Source organism: Hypomesus transpacificus, chromosome 11 (assembly GCF_021917145.1).
Source record: "Hypomesus transpacificus isolate Combined female chromosome 11, fHypTra1, whole genome shotgun sequence".
Classification (NCBI taxonomy): Eukaryota; Metazoa; Chordata; class Actinopteri; order Osmeriformes; family Osmeridae; genus Hypomesus; species Hypomesus transpacificus.
In genome coordinates, this window is record NC_061070.1 from 8,756,909 (window position 1) to 8,780,650 (window position 23,742).

Below are 23,742 nucleotides of genomic sequence, written 5' to 3' on the forward strand. Positions count from 1 at the left end.
CTCGTACTATTTACATTGCCTCTTCTGCTTTTGCCCTCTTTCACTGTCCACTCCTGGTTTTCTTGCTCTCCAAGATGACCTGTCAAGCGGATTACCACAGAGAGAGATTAATGGTGGAGGCGGGTTGCAATAATAATCGTTTTGTTTGATGTGACAACTTTGATAGGCGTTGATTTACTTACAAACTGATAGGCTTTTAATTGAGCGCCTCTACCCCGATTGAGATGAAAGGAAACCCGCATTGAAAAGATGCCCGATTGCCCCAGAGCCTCAATACTGATTAGCCATCTCAGCGGTGAATAGTTCAAGGCATTTTAAACTTCTATTCTCAACGTCCTGACACACCATTTCTCTTCTTTTATTTCTTTCAGGCCGCTTTTATACTTATATATAGAAAATAAATCATTTTCATTGTATGTTAATAAAATCGATTTGACGTCTATACAAAATGTCTGGACTATTTTACTTTTGTGTATTTTCTTTATTATTGTTGGGGATCACAATGAGTCAGATCCAAGTGAAAAGTTTTAACAAAAATTATAATGCGCGCATCTGCGCGTTTGCATTAGCCCACCTGCACGAGGAAGTTTTCTCAAACTCAAATACCTTTCACCCCCGAAAAGTAGCCTAAACATGCTAGACCCTAGATGTGTCGAATCGTGTCTAAAGGTACTCTTATGGTAAACCAGATGTATGATAGGCAACTGAAGGACTTTATGTCCCCTATCCAAACGTGTGGGTCATTAGCCTCGTCTATTTTCGTTTCTTTATTTGCACAGACGGTTCCTAAATATGTTTTCTAGCCTTGATAAACTGCTCGACTGAGTTATTTGTAGGCCTACTGTATGCCTAATTGATTTATACATTTGGTGTTTAACACATTATGCAGGTTACATAGCCAATCACACAGCAGAGTAGGCCTACCATATAGCCTAGACTACTAAATAGTAGTATAGTCATAACACATAATATAACTTATTGAATACAAATAAATAAATCCAAGTACAATTGGCATCGAGTTCTACGTCCGAAATCATTTAGGCTACTGCGCACGGGGAATTTTTTTAAATCTGATTTTGTCCAGGGAAATACTGACACTGAGTCATGTTTAGGCTACACGAGTCCATAGCCTTTAAAGGTTTACGCACATCTTTTCATTTTGGGGGGCAAAATCCAATGTAGTTCCAACTCGACACAGAGGAGTCTCAAGTTACGTCGCCGTCTGCGTTGTTAATGTATTGACAAATTAAATCTTACACGTGAATGATTTATTTCCCCCAAATTAAGTGTCTATTCTAAAATGCCACTCCACTCATTTGTCCTTTTCCTCAGTCACACTCGCATGTAATCAGCTACAATAGCTGACATAAATCAACCGAGGATTGACAGCGCCTGACAAATAACTGATTGATTGCGGTAGAGCAGAATTGACAGTTGACGGAGGGGTGGAGATGGAAATAGAAGGGCGGTGTATATTATACTGAAAACATGTGACATTCACATCCCTCCATCACTTCATTGGTCTGTTCCTGTCAACGCTTGTCTGAATGGGGAATGCAAGATGAAGCTGGTTGGTTTTATGTTTGTGGTTCAGTTTAGACCCACTAAAAGTCAAACATTATCCTAAATTCAAGTTACGGTTTCAAAAACGATACAATCGCTTTTTCTGGTATGAAGGTAAATATTAACACGCGCTGGTCTTAAAATGTAGCTATACATAGTCTACAGTTGTGATAACATAGCTTATAAGCTCCTTTATGTTACAGTAAGGCTACATGTAGCCTATTTTATCTTATCACATACAAAAACATTATTTGAAACTAAGATGTTACGTAGCATGTTATTTTATAATTTAAGAGGATAGGCTCTGCTAGAACTAACACTACAGGCAAGCCTACTTTTTAGTACACGTATGCTATACTTTTTTTCGCACCCAAATACTGAGCCAATTGAAACCTCGAGTCTAAAGAAAAGTGAAAGCGTACACAGCAACCCAAATATTCACAATCGTCTACTCCCCCGATCTGTCAAAATAGAGGAGTTTACAAAGAGAAGAACGTCACATCCCCTTGACCCTCCAATCACCTCGGGGTCCCATTTGATTGGAAGGCGGCAAAGGCTTTAATCTCGGACTAATTCAGCTCCTTTTGAAGTGAAAATTTCTTCAGTTCGTTCTTCGGGAGTATAGCGCGCGGACCTGCTGGGAGACACATAGCGCGCTACGCTCATGGTGCAAGACGCAGCCACGGATCCGCGATAACCTCGCACTTGCTCCATTCTACTATACCGCACCTCACTCCTAATATACGGATTACACGCTATACGCCACTTTTTCTTGCTTTTTGAAAAAGGCTCTCTGCGTTTTACATTTCTTAATGAATCTGATACATACATCACCAACTAATTTCTTGAGAATTGGGACATGATCACATCGCCCTCGGTCTCTGCCTTGAGAAATAGTAATACTCATCTAGCCTGGAAAAGCCGCGGTTCTCGGAATAACAGCTATTCAAACATCAACAAGCCGTTTCTCCACTCCGTACCTCCATCGGACCCACGACGGCAAGCAAACCGACTCCCAATCAAGGTTTTGAAGATGCTTACCGCACGATCAGGACACATTTTGCATCCAGAATATCTGCAGCCTTTGCCTTCAACCCCAATCAGTCCAATAGAGGTAATATTCACATCATTTCTACGTTATTTTCGAAAGTTGTGACCTGTTATTTTGTCAAGTGTCTTGTGAAGGCATTTCGTATAGGACTGAGTGACACAACACAACTTAAACTATACTTAAAATACGTAGAAATGTATCACTTGGTGGATATTTGGTCATGATTTATATTTCAAATTATAGTCTTTTTTCGATTAAACCATTGCGTACAAGCTCTGCGCATTACGCTTTCCTTACTGCGTTACATTCGGTCACAAACTGTACACCTACAACCAAAGAAGTTTATTCATTTGTATGGCTATTGTTTTTATTATTAGGATTCTAAGTATTTTTTGGTTTTCTCTTTGCAGCTCGATGCCAAGAAGAGTCCGTTGGCTCTGCTGGCGCAGACATGCTCTCAAATAGGTAAACCGGATCCTCCGCCGTCATCTAAACTATCCTCAGTAACATCAAATGGATCTAGTGACAAGGAGTCTAAATCCGGTCCATTAAAATTGAGTGACATCGGTGTGGATGACAAATCTAGTTTCAAACCGTATTCTAAACCGTCAGATAAGAAAGACTCGTCCACGGGCGGCTCAGGCGGAGAGAAGTCAGGTTTTCGAGTGCCGAGCGCCACCTGCCAGCCGTTTACGCCACGGACAGGCAGCCCAAATTCCAGCACGTCTGCTTCTCCCATGCCGTCGGAGGGTAAATGTGGAGACAGGGATGACAAGAAAGATTCTGATTGTAATAAAAATGGCACAACAGATGCATCTGGAACCACTAATAGCCACAGCAGGATAAGTGTGAGTTGCGGTGGAATTAACGTGGAGGTCAACCAACATCAGGACACGACTCCAGGATCCAAAGCCACGTCTTCGGAGTCCTCCTCCATAACCTCCGTTTCTTCAGCGTCTGTTCTTGGGTCTGGACTTGTTGCTCCGGTTTCCCCTTACAAACCGGGTCAGACAGTTTTCCCCTTGCCGCCTGCTGGCATGGCCTATCCGGGCAGTTTAGCTGGGGCCTATGCTGGTTATCCACAACACTTCCTACCACACGGAGGGAGCCTGGTTAACGCACAACTGGCGAGCTCACTTGGCTGCAGTAAGGCAGGATCTAGCCCTTTGGCTGGGGCATCTCCACCGACTATGATGTCAGCCAGCCTGTGTAGAGACCCTTACTGCCTAAGTTACCACTGTGCCAGTCACCTAGCAGGCGCAGCCAGTGCCTCCTGCGCCCACGACTCTGCAGCCGTAGCAGCCGCTTCTGCCCTGAAATCTGGTTATCCCCTTATGTATCCAACACATCCTTTACACACCGTTCACGCTTCTGCGCATTCTTTTAGTGGACATCCGTTATATCCGTATGGTTTCATGCTACCCAACGACCCACTTCCCCATGTTTGTAACTGGGTGTCGGCTAACGGGCCGTGTGATAAGCGTTTCTCCTCTTCCGAAGAACTTCTGAATCACCTGAGGACGCACACTGCTTTCACGGGGGCCGAGAAGTTGATATCGGGCTATCCCAGCTCTTCATCATTAGCAAACGCTGCGGCAGCGGCCATGGCGTGCCATATGCACATGCCACCCTCAGGAGGCCCTGGGAGTCCCGGAACATTGGCACTGCGAAGCCCGCATCATGCCTTGGGACTAAGTACCCGCTACCATCCATACTCAAAGAGCCCCCTGCCAAACGGCGCACCAGTCCCTGTTCCTGCGGCCACCGGCCCTTACTACTCCCCCTATGCACTGTACGGTCAAAGACTCACAACAGCATCTGCTCTTGGATATCAGTGAAACAGACTTAACTTTGAACAGTTTATAGTTATAAGAATGCAAATATAAAGACTTTTATAATGACGCTCCACCTATGGACGGGATCCGTGGACTCAACTGTATTTATTTATGTCAGCTTAAAGCAGACGATGATAGCTACAAATGGAAGATATTTGAGCAAATCAAAAGTGCATTATGTTTAAACAGAAGTTTGGTGAAGTGGAAACACACGGTAGAATAGTCTACTAATAAGACAGAGGTCTTCATTTCGATGTTGATTTGAAATTGCTATGATTGTATTGTTCTTATTTAATGTCTCATCCAGAAGAAAATAATTTACATGCATGTTTGTTTCTTAAATCCCAAATTGTCCATAAATTTTAATTGCCGTTATTTTTCAGGTGTAAACCATGGAAAGAGAATTGGTATTTTTTTGTATGTATATTGAAAAATAAGAAACAGTTCTGTTCCATATCTCTGCGTGCCTCATTGTATTATTATACTTTTTTTAAACGATACCCATTATATATTGAGGGTTAACGGGTAATGATCGTATTTCAAAATTCACACCTTCACTTATTTGGCCGAATAGGCTACAATGTTTCTCGAAATACGTTTTGAAATTAGGCACATCGGTTGATAAAGTTGTAGGCTATGTCTGTGCGTGTAATTGTCCTATATTGTACAGCTTTAGTTAGGTGACATAAACATATTTATCCTATATACCCTACTTCTTGAAATTAGTTGATTCAAAGTGCACTTGTTGAGTTTATCAACGTAATTTATGCATGATAACAAGATCATTATCTTAATCATAAACTGAGAAATTAAATAATGAAAACCTAACGAACATTAATTCAATACATTGAATAAATAAGCCTAGGTTCTTATTGGCATTAAATATAATCGAACATTAACACAATGGCGGTGACTATTGTCCATTTTTTACGTAAACACTTGCCTTTAAATAAGTTATTAATTAGTATTCGCATTTTACTTTTGGGGGGAAAACATCATTTGCTGATCAGATGGTTGTGTGAGTTTTCTCGGAATTGTTCACGTTGTCGTTTTAGGCTAACTTTTAGGCAAAATGTTACTTGACTTCAGATATTGTAGATTACCATGATTTGGTTTAGTTGATACAAACAAAAGATGACCTAGCTCACTATAATGTGACTCAACAACATACTTGTCTTCCTGTTCAACGGTAGGCTGAACTTCGATAAATAAGCATAAGTAAATGGATAATAAATGGTTCCAAGTCAAACTCACGGAAATAGGCCTATGACTAACTATGCTTTACACTTGTAGAAAAAACAGTGTTTTCCTTAAATTGCTTTTAACTATAGCAGTCATGCAAAATATTAAACGAAATTGGGATGAATTGTAGTAGCCTATATTTCAAACACTTAATTTATTTTAGGTTATGCTTAAAAAGACCGTGGCAGTCCAGTAATGTTACGTTGTAATTTATCTCTGGCCTTTTCTTATATCTACATCAAGTTCTTAATTTTGTCTGAGAGAAGATGAGGGACAGTAGGCGTGTCTGATATGACAAGCTACCTATAGATCAACAGCCACGAGGGACGGCTTACATCTCAATCCATTTGGTCGTCTGTCCATCAAGCTATGTGTCTACGTAAGTAATAACACAATGAATGAGTAGATATGGTATTAGTTCTAGATCAGAATGACTTGCATCTCCTAAACACATCTAAACGAGCAGAGTCAAAAACAACTGCTGTCTGTAAAATGTGGGTCTGTCTTGAAGCCCACACGCGCTTAAACTGATGTAATGACGGTGAAAGGGAGCGATTTCCATTTTTACCCACATCATGGTGGCTATGTCCCCGGTGGAAGGCAATTTATCATGTGCCCCTCCCCCTGGCCCTGTCACTTGGGGAACAGGCAGGCACATGTGTGCATGAATTACCACAACCCCCTTCCCTCCCCTGCCCTCCCCTTCTCTTCCACAGACTTTGAGTATAGAGGCAAAGAGAGACTGGAATTTGCAAGGAGGTTAGATAGTACTGACAAAAGAACAAGAAACATAGCAAAAGAAAACAATAGTACAGACAGTGCAAGCTGTTTTATTTGGAGGGAATTATGATTTAGAAAAAAGCCAAAGAGAACAACAAACTATTTATAAATATTTAATCCTTTGTAAATGTATTTCTAAATTGTCATACAGTGATCTAAAGCAATTCCCTTGGTGAACAGAAGACTCAGGCAAATAATATAATGGTTAATAAAGGTTCAGTCTCTAATCTGGCCTATAGTAAACATTGACTGCAGCAGGTCAAGGACAGCATTTACAAGGAATCACACCTCGCGCAGGAGTAAAAAAAAAAGACAACAAAAACTGTGTTAAAGTTCACTGATCATTTAAGGCGTACATTTCAATACCCCAGATATGTCAGAGCAGATGGTACGTGTAATATAGGCCTAGATGTGTAATATTGATTCCACATTATAGGATACTGCTGATGTAGGATTGAGTTTAGGGCACCAGTAGTCCCACAATTTTACTCAGCTCCACATGGATACTAATTGAACTCAAGATTATGCTTTAGCCTGATTAAGTCAAGGCACAAGATACATTATTAGACATTTGGTGGACCACCAGTTACACCTATTTTCACAATGGCTGTCATATCTATTATTTTAAGGAGAGAGGAAGCCATTTTATATATATATATACATATGAGACCTTGCATGACATGTAACCTTAGGTAACCCAGGATTGGTCTCTTACACTGAGCCTCATATTCCACCTTGCTGAATTACTACTACTACTAAAGCTGTCATTAGTGAGTGTGTGGCACAATAAAGATGTTGTGTGCCATGGCACATGCCTATAGTTGAGCTTACAGCTGTGTCAATACAGACAGGCTGCTATAATGTTGGAGCTCGTTCCAAGAATGTCAATGAGAAAACAATGATCCTTTATGTGAATGGTTTCTACAGTGACAATGTAAAGCTGATCTTTTCAGAAGAAGGGAGGCATTTTGTATCAGCTGACTCAGACATCATACATTTCACTGGGATGAAATACGTTCCCGGAAAATTTGGAACGTCTCAGAACATGTCATTGACATGTAATATTCAAGACTTTTCAGGTGGGACAAGTGGTCTTGAACGTGTACTATGTGGCTCTTTTCTTTTTATTCCAACTGCAAAGTTTTGGAACAGTTGGAACTACAAAAAAAAAAAAGAATTGAAAAATCATTGTCTGGCATTATCTCCTAAATGTATTCCTGCTGACACAGGCTGTTGAAATGTCCAATTTTTGTAATTGCAGTAATGAAGAGAAAAGAGCAACACAACATAAAGCTAGCTAGGCCTCAGTTTGTGCTTTGATCAGCTCTCAAACAAATATCCACTGAGTCACGCCACAGACATGATCAGCCATCCTTTATCATAATTTCAACCAAAGATCAACATCAACGTTAAAGCATCCAATTCTGACAGATAGATCCTGGAATGTAACTCCCAACTGGGAGCGGTAATGGAGACAATTTCCTCCCTTCAAATGGGGTGCACATATAAGAGGAATACCTCATATCTTTTCACGTGTCCCCTGCTCATTGATTTACAAATGGAAAGCACTCGCTCAGGTGACGTGAGCGAAATGAAATGGCGTTGTGGATGCCGCTATGCCTCTATCTCCAACACTTGAAACTTCCAACCGCCGTAATGCCTTCTCATGCTAATTGACTTCTCATGCTAACAGCATAATTGAGGTCATTTCTGTCAATTGAATCAGTGGTGCACTAGCGGATTTTAGTGTTGAAATAATTTGCCCTTTTTCCCGACTAGTAAGAATATTTTATGGAAATGCACCCTTATTCCAGGCACCTTAATGGAGGATGTTGGAGTGGTACTCGCACTGATGAGGTTGTTGTCTGTCAGTGATAAATGTAAATAGCTGAGTAAATGTCAGCGACGAGCTTCGCTTGAAAGGGCTTTTTGTCTTTATTTGAAATAATCAATGTCTCAGTATCTTGAGGGCATTTCAGTACACGTTCACAAGGTTGCTCTAATTGTTTGAATCTGTTTGAATGTGATAGCAGGCATCACATGACATGTGTCCTAGTGTCTAGCAACCCACCGTATTGTCAAAGAGAGCACCTCTTTAATTTAAACAGAAACACAACAGATGGGAGTGGACTACCATTCACCAACCCTTCTCTGCTCCTGGTTCCAAATCCAGATTTGTATTAGATGGAAAAGTGATGTAATGGCTGTCTCACTGTTCAGAGATTTGGATCTATTAGCAAGTCATGTGACACCTATGCCTGGTCCATTTTAGGATTTCTTAACATTCATGAGAATGCTGTTCAATGGGAAGTTCTACATTGCATTCAACAGCAACTATTGGTAGTATGGTGAAGTCAGACTATGTCTTGCCACCGATAAGCACAGGGGCATAGGTTTCATCATACGTTCACCCACGTTTTGAAAAAAGCAAATCTAACCCCCCCCCCTCCACGCACACACATTGTTTTATGAAGAAAATTACATTCAAAGACCACATTATTACAAAAGCTGTCTCTCCCACATTTGAAAACAAACCTTCACCCATCGCCATTCTAGCAGCTATTGTCTTAGCAACTAAAAGTGTCATGCCTTGAAAGTCTCCAGACCTTCCTGGAATGAGGCCAAGTGTGAAAAACACAGCAATGGACAACACACGTGATTTATGATAGCTACATTCATCAAGTTTATATAAACCATTAATCGCCAGGATAGTATTCCAACTATCCATTCAGCCATTGTCAGCCAACCAGACAGCACACAGACACACACACACCAAGCCTGAATCCGACTAGTCCTCCCTCCCTGTGTCCATACTGTATGGCCTTCGATAGAGACTTCTCCAAGGAAATAACGGAAAAAAAGAGAGGCATTTCTCAACTCATCCACATGCTGTAAGCAATGATGCTGCCATGTTTCACACATTGATCTCCACCGTTTGGGGGAGCTAAGAGTAATAAGCAGAGGGTGTAGGAGACTAATGTGCCTGACTGGGAGACAAATAGGGCCAGACATCCAGCAACACAGCCTTAGGAAATATGGGCTTAAGCATCAACTTTTATTGCTTTAATGTGTTTTAGTGTTAACTGTGAAATTGAAGATCAAATTACCTCCAATACTGTTTTTCCCCTTGTTTCTTGCCCTGAGGAAGTGGAGACAACATAGTGAAAACATCATAGCAAGTAATATCCTGCTGAACTAGCAGGTGTTTCTGCATCAGAATAAGGCAATTACCTATTGTGAATAACACACTAAGTGTGAGAGGGGGAGTTCTGGGTTTGGGATTTATCCTATGTATGCCTACTAATATGATTAGGCTGAATTTCCTTCATGGATCAACAAGAGCTAAATCTACATTTATTACATATTTTAGAGAGTGAATGTAGTCTATGAATGATCAACAGCCTTGCTTAAAGCCGGTAACCAGTGTGGCTGTGTTTTAGATTTGATCCGCATCACATCTTATTTATTTATTCACAATACCACTTCAAATATTACAATAATACAGTTGGGGTACAAGACCAATTGGGTAGAGTGAAAGGGTTCCCCAAAGAAGCTAGGAAAGCTTATAGGTGGGGGCTGATGATTCATGAAAGGGTAGTGGTACAGACTATGGATACACAATTACCACAGATGACGATAAGTAGATGCACGCAAAAGGCGCACAAGTACATACATAACATGACATACATTCAATCACACACATACATCCCAGTAGTCCATGAAAAAAGATTTTTTATATTAGGTATGGGTTGATAAGAAAATACTTTTTAGTTGTCTTTTGATATACAGATTACACTTAGCTGCAACACATTTTTCCTGTTTGCTGTTGAAGACACACGCGTTTGTGTGTCTCCGTGCATGGACATGGCCAAAGGCCATCCAGTGGGCACCGCTGATCTGTGGACAACACCTGTGTCCCTTTATGATGTCGCTTCAACTGACAGCAACATTTGTTTCTTTGCCTCTGTCCGTTCCCATGTCGATAGCATACCATGATCACAGTGCTCAGGCGATGTCTTCCCACATCGCCCAAAGCAATGGATCCCAGATCGCGCAAGCTGAGAGATGACTCGATGAATACGTCATCCATGGGCTTGCCAAAGGTGGATCAGATGTGCTGAGACAAAGAGAGAAGCTGATTATGCATGTCTGCCTTATGTCTGCGTGGATGATATGGAAACGATCTGTTCTATGGAGGCCTAGCTCCACCCATGCCAATAGACCCTGACCTCCCCCAGATGAGGGAGAGCCAGAGCTGTGGTCTGTCCCTATACTGCAGTCCATCAGTCAGACTGACCCTTGTAACCAGCTGCACGCCACATGCTCCACTGTCTGCCTGTAAGCAATTACAGAGCGTGGCAGAGGACATAATAAACACTTTACACAGTGAGTGAGAATCGAGCCACACATTTAAACTGAAAGGACTTATTATTGTTTCTAATTATTTTTGCTACGATTTTGTCGTTCCATTTAGACACAGCAACTTCCTTTATGAAAGTGAAGATAGTGACTAAAGAAGAGGTGAAGCTATTATGAATAATCAACCACTGTTTTTGCAATAAAGCTGTTTCTTGTCAATGGTGTTGGTATCTATGAAAGAGAGGTCTCTTTTGTGAAGGGTCCATGAGACTCAGGAACAAGCTGAACTGCACCCCATGGAGACAGACCACGTGACAGACTTTTATGCAGGTCTCTTGTCTCCCTGTTTCCCTCCCCATCTCTTTCCCACACATATGCACACACAGGATGTCTAATAGTTGGGAAAAATAGTCTTGAGGTATCTGCGATGAAAGAGAGACAGTTGAAGATCTAAGGGGAATTAGGTTTGATCATGCATGGAACACTAGGATAATAGCTGATGTTCTGACTTGGTGTTTGCTCCGACATGCAGGCAAGACGGGAACATTAAAAGCTATCCAGTGGTTGACAGATATCACATGTCCCTCAGGCGAGAAGGATTCTCATTGTGACGGGAGTGTCAGTCACGTCGACGGCTGTGTCGACAAGCTGCGACTGAAACACTGACGTTGTTCAGGAATCACTCTTTTTTAAATTACAAAAGTAATATTTGAATAGCTGTGCAAAGAAAGACCGATAATGTCCAAACCACAAAATGTTTAGTTTGGGTGCTTAGGCTTTGATATTTCATCTAATGCACATTTAATGACGCTTCCCTTACATAACCATTAATGCGGCACAAATGCACAAGTCTGCATTCTGTTCCTCACTGATGTTAGTTGGAACACATTTTCCTTTGAGATGCATTCAGAAATCCTTCAACTTGCCTCGTTCATAAAAATGATGTCAAATGGAAATGATCAGAACCATATCCACATAGTATCCAGTAGTACATTTATTTGCTGAGTACAACTGGATAAAGTCCTTACACGAATCATTCACTATTAGCTGTAATAAATGAGTTGTGACTGAAGTCGACAGGGCTGTGAAGATCTGGCGGATGTTGCAGGCTTTTAAATGCCAGGCTTTCAGCACCAAGTGTGAATGGCCGCTCTGTATGTCTTTCTCACCTTAGCATATGCCATGTTCCATGTATAACACTCAGTGATTTATCACAGTCCTCTAGCTTAATAATTTACTGTAATATGCCTCTCTTGTGCCTTTTAATGGTGCTTCTATGGAGGATGGCATGCTTATAAAATGTTCCTCAGGATGAGACCAAATAGATAATAAGGCTGTGTGTGTGTTTATATGTGTGTGTGTGTGTGTGTGTGTGTGCGTGCAATGCATATGTCTGTGTCTTGGTTGTGCACACACTCTGTGCAGCACACCAAAGGCAACCCTATTTGTCTGACGTGGCATGTGCAGAAATATCAGTTTTAATATTTGATGCATGATTTACCTTCGGTGTTCACTAGGGAGTCCCAATATGAAATATGAATGGGCCTGTTTTCTGCAAATGTTTGTTTTTGTCAGTCTAAATGCCAGTTCAAAGAGAAAGACGGCCAGTACTCGACGGGAGACCACTCTTTAGTCTGCAAACACAACACTATTATATTATTCATTACCAAGTCGTTTAAATTTCATTTCATAGAAACCGCCAATCAAAACACATTGTTGTTCTATGAAATGTCATTCCAGGCTAATGTTTAACATCTCTTGTGGGACAGCAGATATGGAATACAGACTGAAGAATAGATGGCCAGATATACAACCGATTAATCAAAGAGGCGTTTACTCTGTGGAACACCTGTTAATATGGTCTGAGATAAGAGATGAATGACCCATTCATATCCTGAGTATATATCACCCTACCACATATTCCTCTCTAAGGTGATTTGTTTTTACACTTCAATAGGAAAAATGTAATTAGTTAAATGACATTTGTTCTTTATTGAAAGCACAAATCGCTATGGCGACCCAATGGCTACTGCATGCAAAGAGTTCAGTACTGAAGACAGCCACGCAATGGCTCGACAGGTTGAGTGCTTGCATGCTTTTAGCCAGATTGTCGGAGACAATACAATAATCTTTCCTTCTTCCACCCGTGATTGTCAAAGAGAAGATATGACAGCTGTGAACAAATACGTGGTTGATGAGGAAGTCAACGGTGAGAAGCAAAATGCAGTTTTTGAATCTGCAAACTTCAACGCTGTAAACGTTCATTTGAGCCCCGAGCTGTGTGATACAACACCTTGTGGTAAAGTGCTCTGCTGTCAGACTGTTGTCAGAGTAATGGTTTCAGGGTTCGATTTTTTTATTTTATTGTAATTATCTAAGACACCCTACCGACTCAACAACTTGGACTACTTCTCAAGCATTTCTTCACTTTGATTACTCACTATCAGACTTAAGTCAATTCAAAAGAGACACCATTATGGTCTGCAGCTTTGAATTAACATTCATTCAAAAGTTTAATAGTTGTAAAATGTAAATAATAATAATAATACAAATATTTGAGTTAATAGGTAATCTCAAATGTGTGCAGCGGGTGCACATACTACCAGTATGGACTGGTGCAATGCAATGGCACCATGTTTTAAATGATGGATGACATGCCCGTTCTTATGTCAGAAAAAAGCGATACGCACTGCCATCCCCCCCAAAAAGCAAAAGGCCTGTTGAGAGAGAAGAATATAGCTACAACATAAAGCCATTTCAGCGCAGCTAGGTCTCTGCGATGACTATAACTACACCCAGATGAAGACATGTGTCCATAATCTAATCTTATGTGGCCATAATCTAATTTGTACTTTGCCTTCGGAAAGGCAACCCACATTTCACTTCCTGACAATTCCCTTCATCTTGTTTTGTGTTCCCCTTCCTATTAATTCTACATGTTACGCCTGTTCACATTTGACACTCTCCTCCATTAGGCCACGCCTGTCATGTTTTAATAAGCCGTCAGTGGGCTATTTCTTTACTCCACTCCAGACATCTCTGTTGCTCTCTTTTGTGCAGAAATTTGGCTTTTGTGTTTATATGCTGAAATGCTCACAACCACAATGGTGTGGTCTCTACTGTCTGAGTAGTAGAACTAGTAGTTTCTAAGGACTGTTGCACAATTTTATTTTGAAATGTTTGTACCCAAGCAACATTATCTAGCAGAAAAATCAGGCATATGTAGTGATCCAATTCCCAACCTCATAAGCTTTCAGTAGTTGTGTTTGCAAGGGAGAGTGTTTGGAGTTAAACCTGGCTGTGAAGAAGCAGAAAAAAAAGAAGAAGAAACGAAGAAGAAACCTTTAGTAAATCCCACAACCATGGCACACACACAGGAAGTGGAAGAACACACACAGGAAGTGGAAGAACACACACAGGAAGTGGAAGAACACACATAGGAAGTGGAAGAACACACACAGGAAGTGGAAGAACACATACATGCATGCTGGAGCGACTACCGGAGAAACCCAACTGCATCAGTCCCATCTTGCTGTCCTTCATCCTAGGTCAGCCAGGAGCCACATCAGCCGTGCCCAGGGGCCAAATCCAGGTGCTCCCCTCATTACCTGGCCAGGGACATGGGCAGGAGAGCAATCTGTTATACATGTTTTTTTCATATTTGGTAGCCTGACGTTGTCATACTCATAATTCTAGTCAGAATATGAGCCTGAAACCTCTCCCTTGGGCTGTGAGTATGGGGCGTGTTTCAACCAAACCCGGAAAAAAATGCCTCCCCGCTAAATTGGATAGACCTACAACCAATCAGAGCAACGTAGTATGTTGTTTCTTGAAAACCCAAGCACTCTTTGGTGACGGGGTTGATTATGTTACTGTTGATCATCTGTCCATCATCGTATAAAGCCCGCCCTGACAATTTGATTGGTCCGAACAGCTCCTGTTCTGACATAGTTTTTCCCCAACCGAGCAATCCTAGACCCAACTTCCCGAATTCTTTTGTGGACGGGGCTAAGTTGGGCTGGCAGCCAGGCTACATATTTGGGGGATTTCTGGTGGAAACCCATGTGAGCATTGGGGAGAACATGCATCTCCACACAGAAAGGCCCGGGAAATAGTCCATCTGAACACTGACAGACCTGGGAAGAACATGCCCCCAGTGCCAACAAGGCCCCATGCAGGAACTGAACCCAGGGCCTTCTTCCTGTGAGGTGGCTGTGCAAGGCACAATGCCACCATGCCACTAAATAGGGTACATTTTGAATATTTCATGGTTAGCCTGAGCTGAGGCTACGTTTATGTACTCTAACTGTATCCCCCTTTCATTGAAACTCAAACCAAAGTGGATTTGGTTGGTCTGACAGAGTGCCATTGGCGAGAAGTTGTGCTAGGGTGGAACCCAGACCAAATTACCTGTTCACTCACATCCATTGAACACTAGATGCTCATCGTGGAACAAAACACCACACACCCACTTAAAGAATTGTCTGTGCTAATTTAAAATGATTGGTTCAATATCCAATTCCTGTGTATCTGGGGAGTTTTGTAGGTGTAACAAGATCTTAACCACCCGCTACGAACAGCACAGTTGGCCTGTTTAGGTAATGACCGCACTTAACATCATACCAGAGTTATTCCTGGGTAAGAACTGCATTTCTTAGGTATTTACTGTGTTATTAAATTGTCAAAAATGCTTAAGTAGGTTGTTAAATTGCAATTAGCCATTTAGAAAGTTTGAAGCTTAACTGTAAGAGAAGGAAAACTGGTGAGGTCAAGGCTTTTTGCCTTATGCAACTCTTGACAGTTGGCTTTCAGCAGTGTGGGTCTGTGACAATGCTTCCTGTCAAAAAGAAAAAAAACACAACCAGATAAACTGGTTCTCCCAGGATCATAGTTCCTTGTCTCATATTCCTTTACAGCAATTACCCTCAGTCTCCTAACACAGTTAACTCTGCCCATGGATGTGCCTGATGTAATGTTGATCATCAAATGTTTTGATCATCAAAGCAATGAATGATTACGGGTCTGTATACATAATGATCTTTTCCATTGTCTTCTACCTTCATTCATCGACATTAATATTTTAACATTAAAAAAATACTTAAATGTTTACTCATTGTCCATGTCCAAGTAATCCCTGTCTATTGCTATTGACACAATCCCTGCAGAAGCAATGGATGGATGACAAAAGGAAGCCAAAGTTGTGAAATTCTTCCACCATCTTAAGTCAAATCAAGTCAAAGTGTGTACTTAATAAGCACATGACACAGTATATTTCTACTCAAGGCTTTTTCACATTTACAGTTTGGTTGTTTGACAGCTTGTTTAATGTGAGAATTCACAGTAAATCTAAATCTAATCATTACTTTTGCACTTTAAGCATTCCTATTCCCATCTATTGTTGTAGATTGTGTGAATAGAACAATAGCATCAAGAAGTTAATGTATTTGATGTCTGAGTGTTCAGTGTATGAGTGGGTGAGTAATCTCTACCCTACATGTGGAGCTCTGTCCTTGACTTCTTGGCTGGCTAAGGTGCCGGCACACGTATTCACTCAGATTTTAACAACACAGTTTAACTGACCTTTAGCTTCCTAGAGCCCTCCAAGGGGCATCCTAAAGCTTATATATGCCTTGCTGTTCACTAACTGGATCAATCTGAAGTGTCTCTCTCTCTGTCCTGATGTAATTGCCCTTGGTTTCATAAAAAGGATTTATTGAAAATCAGATCTCAGGTTATAGGCCCCGTTGACAGCAAAAGAAAAATCTAGAATTTACAGTTTGCTTTTACAGCCGGATTTCAGAAATAATTGTTGCGGGACATGACGGTAAGTTAGCAGTTATAAACCTGTCTACCATATAAATTACCTAATCAGGAGATCCCAGCGGTTATATAAATTGAGGCACTCATTCGTCTTCAATGGCCTATGTGTGCATATAAACCCATAACGACCATCATATACCTCACAGGAAAGGAGGCCAGAGTCAGTGTTTACAGAGTTAGGGGGAAATGGATGACTTTTTGCATGCTCAATCAACTATGAAATGTCCATTTAATCATCCCCCCCACCCCTCATGGTTTATTTGTGCTGCAGTGTAGATTTACATTTCCAAACATCCCCAATATTAATCATTACTTCATCACACCCTCCGAAAGACAAGATGCTTAAACGGCTTCAGTGTGCTGCCCTGTTGAGAGAGTGTGTGTCTGACTGACATTGGAAAACTTTGATTCACTCTCCCCTCACTATGCCCAGCAGAAATAAGGAATTATTATCATTCATCTGCTTTCTGAATTGCATTTTCTTGTGCCTTCGCAGTCAAATAGACAATACACCTGCAAAAATAGACGTATTATAAAATGTTAATATTTTTTTTAGGGAACAAAGACAGAATTAACACAAGGCATAACATTAAAGACTGGTTTGAACAAGTGTCATCTATCGTTTGTGTTGAATGTAGAATTAGCTTACATAATGGCATAATGATCAGATTCAGGTTACAACATTTGATAGAGGAAGTGTAATATGACACCTGACTTTGCCAATGACAATATTATTTACCTGCTTTTACCTATTTACTTTAGCAACATTCTCAAGCTCTCCTCAATAAGAATTTTTAGTGATTTGCACATGTTGAAGCAGCAGGCTTTCAATGACCTCATACACTGTAATAATATGGAGAACACTTCCCCATCAACAAGGGATCCTTCATCAAAGAGCAGAGTATAACTTTATCACCCTGGATGAGAAATATGTTACATATGCCACTTTAAACAAGACGAATGGGTCAGTCAGCCATTCTCATACATTTTTATGACTTTGCCATGAAGTGAATTTGATGTCTCGGTAACAAGATAAATGATGGACATAAAGCTTTGGCAGGTCTGGCTTTAAACAATCTTTCATTTGATGTGGCTCTTTTACTTTTACATGAGGCATTGTCTGTCTTCACAACCTTGCACTCACGCTGGATGGTGTAGAGACCCTTTGAGTGGGGAGACGTGAGGAGGTATTTGGCTTGTGCGTGGCAACATCACTCAGTACCTGACTAGACCTCTTACAGCTCCCACAAAGAATTTCACTTTACTGCACATGTCATAAGTTGCACGCGCGTGTGTTCCCCTGATGAGAAACAGTTTGACTCAACATGCAAAGTGCACAAAGAGATGTTTTGTTCTACCTGGGACATGGAACTACTCACCCAATCAGGTGATCTGAGTTGGCTTTGCAGTAGCATGAAGAGCAGCTGAAAGCTTCACTTTACAGTTGCCAAGTCTTGTCAGAGAGTTTTTCTGGAATGATACATGCATGTGTACATTTTGGCACAACGTTTCAGCATGGTGGAAACCAAGTTGGGCTGCAGGAAATATCCCCTGTCAAAGAGTGATGGAAAATGGTGAATGGATCTGTCTGAAGGTTAAGACAGATAGAGGAAGCCATTTCCTCTCCCTTCCTCTCTCTCCTATTCCTCCCCCATCTCTCTCCCTTTCCCACCCAATCTCTCTCACCCACCCCCCCCTTCTCTCTTTCTAAATAGATTTGCAAACTCCTTGGACACAACAACGGCAACAGATTAATCTGTCTCTGACAGTCAGGTAGACAGACACTTGCACCAGTCCAGACCAGCTAGATTAAAAATGGGCTCACTAGACGTTTGTTGATGGATTCTTCGTGAGGCCTTAGCACCCGTGTGGTAATTTCAAAACGGCCCTGGCCCATTTACTCACCAGTGAGCGAGGGCGTTACAGGGACACAGTGATGCATCAACCTGGTCCAGGTAAATGACAATTTTATAACATCTTTTATGACATCTTTCACTTTTACAGTAAAACATTACAAGCACACTTCTTCCCCACAGCAAGAATTAGATGGGTAGAAACTGCCTCACTGGCCGTGATCTTCCTCTAGTTGTTTGGCTAACTGGCATTTGGCAACATAACTGGCAACACGGAGCCATAAACGGAAAAAAGCATCATATCCTCTGTGTGTGTGTGTGTGCCTGTGTGTGAACTTTGTTTAAGCAGGGGTGAAGTCATCCTTTGTCAAACTGGCAGTGGAGGAGGCCACGAGGAAGAGAAACAGGAAGCACAACAGAGGACCTCTGTTTGGGCGTCCAGGACGTAGCCTGTAATTTATACCCTTATGGCTGCAGCCATAAGGGGCAGCGCCACTTGGAGGTAACCAGAGAAAGAGAGAGAGAGAGAGAGAGAGAGAGAGAGAGAGAGAGAGAGAGAGAGGGAGAAAAAGAGAGAGAGAGGGAGAAAAAGAGAGAAAGAGCTTCATCACGGAAAACCAGCCTGTCTTCCACAGAAGTCCAACACAGAGCTGAACGCTCCCAGCCTCCCGCTATGATTAATGATTTATGACCGTGCCGTGTGGAAAGCTGGTAATTAGCAGCAGGCTGATTAAAGACAAGTAAACCTCGGCTGATAACCCAATGCTGTTTCTGCCCAACGCCGACGCTGGCATGTGGAAGCTCTTACTGCCAGGGTTGCAAGAAACAGACCAACGCTGAGTATGATGAATGTAGTCTCCAACAGGCGTATACAGGCCCTAATTTAAAACTATTTAGCGTGTGACATATTGGCATTGTGCTCTTTCTGTCTCCCTCTGTTCGCATTCCTGGTTTACGGCGCCATCCAAGTTTCAGGGGGCTGTTGTTTTGAGTCAGGGCTTGGCACATGCTTGAATAAAGTTTTGTACACTGGCTCCACTCCAGCGCTCCCCTGTCAATTGTTTGTGTTCCAAACATTTGCATTTTCTATATTAGTAAGAGGGGCCAGTGGCAGGCTGTCACCAGAATTTGTCAACTACTGAATTTCGGGGGTTCTTGCTCTCTGGCTCGGCAGAAAGAAGGACTGAAGGTTGGCCGGAGAACGAACAGCGGCAGTCTGGATTTACCTTCAAACCCCACAATGACGGCACAGTTTGCCAAGTCACACAAAAACACCTTGTGGTTTTCCCGCAGCAGCCAAGACGTGCCACACAGTCATCCAGAGGCCTGTCTCCGTGTCTTCACGGATGGGGTCCTTCTCCTAACTAAAACTGATGGAGCAGAGAAGAAAGGACTGCTGAGATAATAATGACATGAGATTTGTAACTGTAGCACAGAAGCAGCTGTTTATGAGATCCCAAGTCTGACACATAACTCTGCAGTACTGCTAAGATACAATTGGAATATTTGTGTCATGATTTGTGTGGGTAACACGTGAATTTAATTACGTAACCTGATTGGGTTTAAGTGAAAAATGGGTGGGGGCTGAAATGTGGATGTAAGTACGTGCCCAGGGCAGCACAGACAGGGTCCAGATGAAACGCCCAACCACCCACCCTGCTCTCTTTATCACCACCCTTCTATAATTAGGTTGGTTAACGTACTGCCATGTATGCAGTCATATTGACTGGGAAGCTTAATCACGTTAGCATTGAGCTTTCGTCCCTCTTTGCCCCAGGTGACACTTTTAAGCCCAGAGTTATGGCCCTGACCTATGAGAGGAAATTAGCTGTGGACACAAGTTTGTTCGTGTCCTCTGCCTCCTCTGTGAAAATATTTAGCGAACCCAGCATCAACAGAGAGAGAAATAGAGTAGGAATCAATTTGCTACCTACTGTAGGCCTGCAGTCTAAAACATGAAAAATGCAGGAAGGGCAGAAAGAGGTGCTGCTTGGGTTAGGTTGGCTGGCAGTCCATTAGGCCTGATAGACATTTCACTTACCAAAGTCAAATATAACTGTCTAGTATTCATTAATGTAGGGTGGGGGCTAGGGAATCAAATCCAGCATCTGGTTAAACGACAGTATAATCTACAACTCATGATTAGTTCTAAGGAGTGGAATTTCACTTTAATCTTTTTCAGGGCTTGAAATTTCCATCTGCACTGTACGGCACATCATTTTTCTTCAAGACAAATGTGCTGTTTTTCATATTCCAAAATTAGATCAGAAGAAAACAATTAATCATGTCATGGCAACAAAGATCAGATCCTCCCCCTGCTCCCTCTTTCTTACAATGCCTGTCCTCTGTGTCCCTCCCTCTCTCCCTCAAACCAAACCCGTCCCCACCTTATTCCACTCAAATATTTATATAAATATATATACATATATATATATACACATATATATATTGTGCCCTCCACCTATCACCCCCTCTTTCTCTCTGTCCTCTGGTCTAGCCGGACAGTATTTTTGAGCCGTCTCCCCCCTTTACTTGGTCCCGGACTTCAAAAACGTATGATATGTTGATTAATACGGTATGATGATGGCGTCTTCAATTAGTGTCACTGTCTTTTTTTCTCAGTGCCCGCCCCACACCTCCGGCAGCCAACAGCAGATGGTGCCCTGTGTGGATGTGACACCACGACCAAACCCAAACTAGGAAGAGTGCAAATCACCGGGGCTGCAAATGAGTACAACTGCACAAACTGTCAGGTGCTGGACTCTACTGACAGTTGCATAGGCCATTATTTGAACACTGATGTTTTCACAGTGTGACAAAAAGCAACCCTTTTTAGCCCCCCCCCCCCCCCACCCCCACCCCCACCCCCCCCCCCCCACCCCCACCCCACCCCACCCCTTACAGAGAACCTGTCTGTCAGCTGGCTCTCAAGTCATAACAAATCACTAGCACTCAGCTGAGGCTGAGCATTGGGAGCGTCAGGGGAAGATAAATGACCTGCAGGCCTTTGAAGTGCTTTGGCAGTTCAGATGGCTCGGCGGCGCTGACAGAGAAATATACACAACAGCGTAACCAATAATGAGAACATTAAACATTCCTGCCTCCTGACAGGCTGACAGGAAAACCCAGCCTGGCATCAATCATCTTCAGAGGCATAACCTTGACAATTAGTCTCCTCTCTGCTACTCGCTCTCACCCCTCTCCTGACTCCAATACCCAGACTGCACTGGTGGCCATGTCTCAAAGCGGATAGGATAGCTGCATGGGGTGAGGATGACCACACGAAGGGAGGGGTGGAACTAAGGTCGACCAAACAGATTCCCTTCTCACTCTCTCCTTCCATATTTTCTTTATAAAGTCGATATGTGAATGGGAGCAGGTGACATGTTTGCTTATGTTTGCTTAGACATCTAAACATGTGTAGGGATCAAACAGGATCTGGACTAGCATTGTGTCCCATGGTCTTTTATTTCCTTCTATTTTGCATATGTACTTATTTGTGCTGCAAAGGGGAAGGGGGGCGGGGTGAATATTGAAACAGTGAGCATGTTACCTTACAAGCAGCCTTAACATCAAAGCATAGCTATAAGGAAAAGGCATATGTGAGGACCCTTTTTGTAAACTACAAATATGCAAAGTCCTTAAACATGACAACCAGGTCACAGTAGCTAACACGCTTCATTCCTTCAACAGTGTTCTCTCTAGGTGTTTCCCAGATTACCCATACACATTTAAATCAATGTCGAGTGGCTGACCCCCAAATGTTTATGTTCTCAAGTTTCCAGACGTTCGACTGAACATTTATTTACAGCGTGAGAACAGATGATTTATGTGGAATGAAGACATTTCCCCTTTGACTAGCATATCTGCAAAAAGGTATGTCAAGGATATGAGACAACGTGTACCAGCAACCTTTCAAGTAAGTATTTTTTTTCACCCGCTTCTTGGAAGTGCAATAAATATCAGGGCGACAGGGCCTTCTCATGGTTACAAAGCCTACCTGCATCTGAGCTGGATAATTAGCAGGTCCTGAAGATGATGTATGACTTTCATTACCCTTTGGGACGGGGCAGACTAAATGAGGACACAGCTAATTGCCGTGCAAAGCAGTTTGCCTTGATGGGAAAAAAATGCAGGCCCTGCCCAGTCTCTCCCTCTCTCGTTCTTACCCCTTCTTTCCCCCAGCTAAACACAGGGTCTTGTAGTAGAGTCTGTGAGGCTGCGATCTTCCCCTCTCTGCCTCCCTGCCCGCAAGAGTTTACTGACAGTCTATAAATCAGGGGCTGCTTACAGCTGAAACTGCCCTGAGTCATCAGCATGCAATAAGCTGAGTGACAGATTCCATCCTGACTACATTAGGCCCCCAGTTCAAACACACTTGTTTCTCTTTCTCTCTCTTTTTTCAACTCCAATCTCTCTCTGTCTCTCTCTCTCTCTCTCTCTTTCTCTCAAGATTATTCACAGAAAACAGACCCTTACACGCCAATGATGGTGGATCCCTTTGTTATAAGAGAAGCATGTGTTATCATATCATCACAGTCGTTTTAGCAAAAAGGGATTGAAGAAGGAGAGAAGAACTGAGTTCTTCCAGAAAGAAAGGTGTCTTAGCAGTGCCAGTAGTGGAGGCTAATGCATTGAAGGGTAGGGACATGTCGGCATCCGTTACACCAACAAATCCATAGTGATGGGGTGTTAGGGGTGCTCTCTGTTTTGCAAGGGATAGTTTGGGAACCATCACCATTGATATTAAGAGATGATATTGACAGAAGATAATATTTTTGCACCGAGGGAGTGTTTATTAAATGATCTGTGAGAAGAAGCATTTGTATGAAGCCACGCTGTTTACATTGAATACTTTCTGCTGTTTCAACAGGAATATGCCTACTGTATCTGGTTGCTAGAACCTTAAACTACAGTTCATCCTTTCACCTTTTACTGCGGACCAATCCGTACACACAGGATAATCCCCCATCCTTAGTGTTGCCTAAAACCCATAAAACACAGTGAGCCAACTCTCAAACCAAAACCATTCTGTCAGCCATAAACTTAATCTAGTTCAGTTCAGGCAACAATCTGATTAATTCCCTCACAGCATGCTTGCTGTGCCCCTTTGAAACTATCTCAAGTCATACTAATGAAGCAATTGTTTCTCTTACCGTGTGTCAACGTCTCACACTTTACAGACCTCAGACAGACACAGGAAGGCTTTTGAGCTGCCAGGGAAGGTTTGTTTTGTTTT

The 23,742-nt window shown here is 42.2% G+C and overlaps 1 protein-coding gene and 1 long non-coding RNA gene across 3 annotated transcripts; one reads left to right on the forward strand and one right to left on the reverse strand.

The window, feature by feature from the left end:
* Nucleotide 1: 1 nt before the first annotated feature.
* LOC124473585 lies at nt 2-23,742 on the reverse strand. Of its 2 annotated transcripts, XR_006956732.1 has the most exons (4): nt 23,660-23,742; nt 14,311-14,438; nt 9,579-9,610; nt 4-79 (listed from the first exon to the last, which is right to left on the reverse strand). It is a non-coding gene; the product is annotated as an uncharacterized LOC124473585 (long non-coding RNA). The 2 variants fall into 2 exon arrangements; XR_006956731.1 differs by lacking the exon at nt 9,579-9,610 and having other exon boundaries at nt 2-79.
* Nucleotides 25-4,905, forward strand: LOC124473583 (zinc finger protein 503). Its single transcript, XM_047029170.1, has 2 exons — nt 25-2,677; nt 3,025-4,905. The coding sequence occupies exons 1-2, from the start codon at nt 2,423-2,425 to the stop codon at nt 4,450-4,452; spliced, it is 1,683 nt and encodes a 560-aa protein (XP_046885126.1). The 5' UTR covers nt 25-2,422; the 3' UTR covers nt 4,453-4,905.